This window comes from Crassostrea angulata, chromosome 10 (assembly GCF_025612915.1).
Source record: "Crassostrea angulata isolate pt1a10 chromosome 10, ASM2561291v2, whole genome shotgun sequence".
Lineage (NCBI taxonomy): Eukaryota > Metazoa > Mollusca > Bivalvia > Ostreida > Ostreidae > Magallana > Magallana angulata.
The window spans coordinates 21,366,679-21,372,678 of NC_069120.1; the positions used below are offsets into that span (position 1 = coordinate 21,366,679).

Consider the following 6,000-nt stretch of genomic DNA (forward strand, 5'->3'; position numbering starts at 1 on the left):
ATAGACAATGCAACTTTCATAAGCTGGGAATGAATTAACCCCATACATTATCTAGCTCCAGCTGTGACCCCCGCCAATGCAATTACTTATGAACAATGAGTATATTATGGCGAATCCCAATGCACAAAGCTTTAGTAGGGAGATGGCTGTTTGTACATTGTTTTAGTGCTCACGGGATAACTTAAATAATTACCCCCACATTTGCTTAGTGCTTTATAAAATGCCTAGACTTTTTTTTTTTTAAAATAGCTGTCTGTGATTTTTTTGGCTATCGAACATAATGGATAAATGGACAGTTTTGTTTTTCCTTTGGTTTTCAGGCACAGCTGTTTGTTGGACTAAAGACTTTCAGTTACAAAACATGTCGAAACTTTTCACAAAATATTCAGAGTATTGTGGCAGCGATTCCCTTTGTTCTGCAACCGATAAAAGACGTCATTCAATAAAAACCGAACGTCACAAGTGTCCTTCGTGTTCCTGTTCAGAAGAGTGTGACTATCTTCGGAATTGTTGTCTAGACGAATCTTACACTTCCTGTGTTCCGACCACAGTTTCTGTCAACCATTTTGTGGATAAAAATGGCGTTCAGATGGTTTCATTTTGTCCAGGGACGCATGATATAGAATACGAAAGTTGTCTTCAACTGTTTACAGAATATAACTTCTTGACAAACATACCAGTGTACTCTCTACATACGAATAAGACCTATGTAAATGCTAAGTGTTCAAAGTGTCACGGAGATAATGATATTACACCATGGAGATACTATATCTCGTGCCCAGGTATAAACATTGATATAGATGACTATACAGATGGATCAAGTTTATGGTATAATGGGATGGAAAATGGTTGCACATTAACATTGACACCACCTGTAAATACTTTTCAGCGGCACTGTGAAGTAAACGTCCTTATCAGGACATGTAACATTACCGGGAACTGGGACGTATACGATAAAGAAATAGAAGACGCGTGTGCATATTACCGGAAACCATATGAACTTTACGAAAATATATTCTGCTTTCTTTGCAACACAGGAAAGAATCAAAGAAACGGTCTCTTGTTAAAGAAATCCGGTTCAAAAGAAAAATATATGTTATATGAAAGTGTTTACAATTCAACAAACGACTTTATTGCAAGAAATGGGAAGAGAAAGAACAGTTATGCTAAGTCTACTACTCATTACCAACAAGTATTGCATTATGATGATGCTTTAGTTACATTTTTAGAAGAATACAATACAATAACGGGAGAATATGTCGCAAATATAACATTTCTAGCAGCAAATCTAACTGAAAGCTTTAACAACATCCTTTTCTATAATGATTCTTTAAATGAATCAGTAGATTTTGAGGCTGCTGTGAATCTGACCGCCCTATATGAGGAGTACGTCAGGTCAGGTGGCTATCGTAACTGGTGCTCAGAGGAACACAGAGTTGACAAAATATTCCCCGGCTTCAAAGCAAGGAGGGATTGTAGTTGTGATGACAACTGTTATATATCTGCTTCATGTTGCCCCGATGCAGCATACTTTCAACGCAGTACATGCTCCGCAGCATACATCAAATTTCCATATGCCTTTGGCGAGATAATTAATGCATCATATTATTTTATGATTAGGAAATGTCCATTAAATTACAAATATCGTTTAATAAAACTCAAATGTGAAAGTTATTACGACTATTACGACTATGACTTACGGAATATTCCCATACTGAATATTGAATCGAACAATACGTATTTTAATATTTATTGTTATTTGTGTAATACTCAACAGGAACTGGCCTTTCCAAATCTAACGAATATAAAATTATGGAATGTGAGTCTTGCTTGCTCAACTTTGATGTTTCCTACTCTTAAGTCGTCTATTGCAGCCGTTCTGCAAACAGCAAGTTACAGCGGTTGCACAGTTCAGTATTCAACTACATTAATTGATAAAGTGGAAACCTGTAAACCTGACTTTTCTGAATCTATTGGAAAATGCAATACAACAGGTGTTGTGAAATCAGTGAGTGACAGTGCTCGTTATATGTGCGAAAATATAGACAGAAATATAATGGCGAAGTCTCGAAATTCAAAGTATAAAAATCAGATCTGCGATTTGTGTAACAGCAAGGTTTTCGAAGAACCCATCTCTAATTGTTACGTTTGTACATCATCTAAAACGAGCGAATATATATATAAATGTGAAAATGGTACATTAGATAACCAGTTTTATCCATATAAGAATGAATACTGTAAAATGTGCAATCACTTTAGTTGTGAGTCGGACATGCCCGAACAATCTTTAAGGGATTTGTTTTCTCCATGGCCAAAAGGTTTTAGTTTTGATTATGATGAAGAAATCACCAAATCACTAGGACATGGATGCAGTGTATCAGAGTTAAAGGATACTTACACGGTAAATCTCAGAACATATTGAGTCTTTTAAACAAGCAACATTCGTAGACATAATCCAAATTTTTGATGGTATATTTCTCTCAATCAATTTTCATAAAAAATTTTTACCGTTTAAAAAAAAAAGAACTTACTAGATAGAAAAAAAACCCCAATAGATTTATTTTTCTTTTGAATCGCAAACAAAACAATTTCTTAAGTTTTCAAGTGGAAGAAAGCTGAGAAATTAAGAATAATTTGCAATTGTTTTAGTTTCAAAACTAATGCTTTTTCTGTATTTCACGTGAAGCAGTCCAAGACATTTATAAGGAACTTAAATATCACTCGTTCTTTTGTGAGTTTTTCAAAAATCAGATATCATAAAAAAAGAAATAATTTTATGTTTGTAAAATATAAATATATTGCAAACCATACACTGAAACTTCTGTGGAAACATCCTCAGGTAGTGTAGATTCAAAGTTGTGAAAATCAAAGATCCTAGGAGGTAGGGTAGGGCCACAGTTTGGGAAAGGCAATTTTAAAATAGGAAAAACAAATTATTTATGGAAACTTAAATGTTATAATACATGTACATGGTTTTACTAAAATGTGAGCAAATTGACAACGCACCGTCTGTAGACTTATCGCAAGACTGACCTGACGAATTATGGTGATTTTTTGGGGTAATTTTTTGTATAAATTGTGACAGTGTGACAGGGATTTAACACGTATTTTGAAATGTGGAAAGCGTGTCATGTTAAAAAAAATGGAGACAGTTCAATTGAATATTAAAACGATATTGCTTTAAGATCTGTACAGCTATATAATCACAAATCATAATAAAAATTTAACCAAAAATGTTTGTTTTGAAACGGACATGTCTTGATTTTAAAAATGATTATTTCATTGCAGAACAAATGCAGAAAACTTTATTGTTCTCGAGGAAAATTGCTCATGGGTGACACATGTATGTATTTTATTCCATATGCAAGGAAAGTATACTACAATATGGCGCTGAGAATTCTCATATCATCCAACTCCTCAGACATCATTTTCTCAAGTTCAGTTATAGACAATCTCCAAGAAATTCTTCAGCGAGTAATAAACGAAGGGCATATTTACATTGAAGACAAATATATTTATTCAAATGTATCTTGCACTTATCAGCCTTTGGAACAATCATCTATTTTTTATTTACTCTATATCCGATTTAGAATAGAAAATAACCAGTTTCCAATTGACAGAAACCGTTTGGAGATGCATTTGTTAGGTTTAACAGGTGTGACTATAAAATTTAAGGGCGTCTTCATAAAATTCCAACAAAGTCTCGAAGCATGGTTTCTTCCTATTTTTAACCAACAGAAAAACTCCTCCAATGGCTGCTTCATGAAGAAAACTTCTGCTTCGTCAACACATACGTACAACATCAACAATTTACTGGTTTGTCCACAGATTGAACTAACATTCCATGAGTACGTCTTTTCTAAAGATTATAATGGCTTATATGTGAAGTCGGTTGATCGCGAATACAATATAAATGAGTTTGTGATAGGAAGCAGAAGTAACATCAAGATTTGTGCAAATTCATACAAAAAACCACGTGAGGTTTTAGCTCAATATGAACAAAAAACTGTCGTTGAAATTGGATTGACTGTAGTTACGTTCATCTGTACTATTCTTTCTCTTCTTTGTTTGCTGGCAACTTTTTTAATCTATTGTATGTTTTCAGTTTTAAGAACACTGCCGGGCAAAAATATTATGTGTTATATTTTTTCGCTGTTTTTAGCACAACTGTTTTTCATTATAAGGTCTCATATAACAGACGATATAGCCTGTGCATGGATTGGAGGATTCACTCATTACTTTTGGATTTCTCTATTTACTTGTACCAATGTCTGTTGTTTTCACATGTTTAGATTGTTTGTGAGGAATGCTTTGACACACGGCGATGTATTTGAAGATAGATATCTTTTCATAAAGTTCTGTTTGGTATCATATCTCTTACCTTTACTTCCTGTGGCCTTGAACTTATTACTGGCAAAAGCAGAGATTGAGTCCATAAAGTTTGGATATGGAGGAAGTAAATGTTTCCTCCTCGGCCATAAAGCTTTGATTCTAATGTTTATTCTTCCAATATTCCTACAGATTACTTTCAACATTATTATGTTTTCCATCACTTTTCATTACATACGAAATACGCCAAAGATCCAGAGTACACAAAGCAGACATGATTTTTCTATTTTCCTAAAATTGTTTTTATTGACTGGTGTGTCATGGCTCCTTTTGATTGTGGACGGATTTTTTAATGTATCTCCTTTTACATTTTTGGCTACAATTGTTAATGGTGCCCAAGGAATTTTTTTATTTATTTCATATGCTTGTCAGAAAAGAGTTTTAAAATTGTTGAAGGAAATGCGCGCCCCACTGTACAGCGCTCGTTCTTATAACTTTAATTCATCGGGCGCAAAATACACAGTAAAATCTCAAAGTTAAACTTAAATAGAGCATATTTTAAAATTATTTAGTCTGTATTTAAACTTAGATGTACACTTTATCAAAACATTATTGTTTCCTTTCAAAAAACATTTATATTGTAAAAAAAAACGTGTATCAATATAATTTGTGTTTCATTATTTTTATGTCTGTGTAAGTAATATGTATTATGTAACATATATTTCTCATTAAATGGAATAAAGTGTTGCATTAATTTCATCTTTTACCGAAGATATAAATGGCCATAACACAAAAGTAAATATGTCTCGATATACAATGGATTTTGCTGTATTTTTAAGGGCTAACTTTTTGTGAGTTGCCAATTTCTCAAAGATTTATGATGACGGAATTCTGATGATTTGTACTTATGTTTTGCATTCTTTTCATGTTACAGTTATATTTGTTTTGTATCGTTTATTAATAGCTAAATAAAAATGTTTAAATATATTAAAGATAAAATAATTCTATTTCGAGTAATGAAAACTTAAAATGTATAAAAAGAATGGGAAATACACAATAATATGTATACGCAAGACTTAAAAAATAATTTAAGTTCGGTACTCTTTTTATAAACAAAACAATCATTCAACCTGCTGTATGTTTACTCATCTAGAAGCAATGGTGAAGACGACATTCTTATGTGTCACAGAAGTTGTTTATGCCTCTATGATTATCAGTTTCAGTGAGTTAATGTTTTATGACAAGATATTTAGGAGGAAGAGCTGTCATATTGTTTTGTAATAAGTTTAAACAGACTAAGATTGACTACCTAGCCTTTGAAAAATGTTAAATGAAACATGAATCTAGGAACATTTGAAATAATAAATGTTGCAGTTTATTTTTATCTCATTAAAACATAATAAGCCCCAAACTGCCCATTCTCTCAAATATTGTACAGATATTTGTCACATAATGTAAAGTTATCGCTTAAGCATCTTGGACTGTCCAATATCTGACAAAATAACCAGGTGTTGGTCTTAAACCCAAACGTATAAATTTATTAAACAATAAGGGATTTTCTGGACTCTATATAACAATCGATGACGTCCAAAATGTTTTTAAAAATAAAAAGTTTCAAATTAATATTTTTAATATGATATCTGGTTTGTTTCTCTTCAATTCTTAGAATAA

The 6,000-nt window shown here is 32.5% G+C and overlaps 1 protein-coding gene across 1 annotated transcript; it reads left to right on the forward strand.

Annotated features, from left to right (window-relative positions):
• The first annotated feature begins 151 nt into the window (after positions 1–151).
• Positions 152–5,299, forward strand: LOC128166897 (uncharacterized). Its single transcript, XM_052832350.1, has 2 exons — positions 152–2,401; positions 3,289–5,299. The coding sequence occupies exons 1-2, from the start codon at positions 281–283 to the stop codon at positions 4,867–4,869; spliced, it is 3,702 nt and encodes a 1,233-aa protein (XP_052688310.1). The 5' UTR covers positions 152–280; the 3' UTR covers positions 4,870–5,299.
• Positions 5,300–6,000: the final 701 nt, after the last annotated feature.

Coding starts and splice junctions, on each gene's coding strand:
- LOC128166897 (XM_052832350.1), top strand. CDS start 281: ATGGATAAATGGACAGTTTTGTTTTTCCTTTGGTTTTCAGGCACAGCT. Junction 2,402..3,288: donor AGTTAAAGGATACTTACACG/GTAAATCTCAGA, acceptor ATTTCATTGCAG/AACAAATGCAGAAAACTTTA.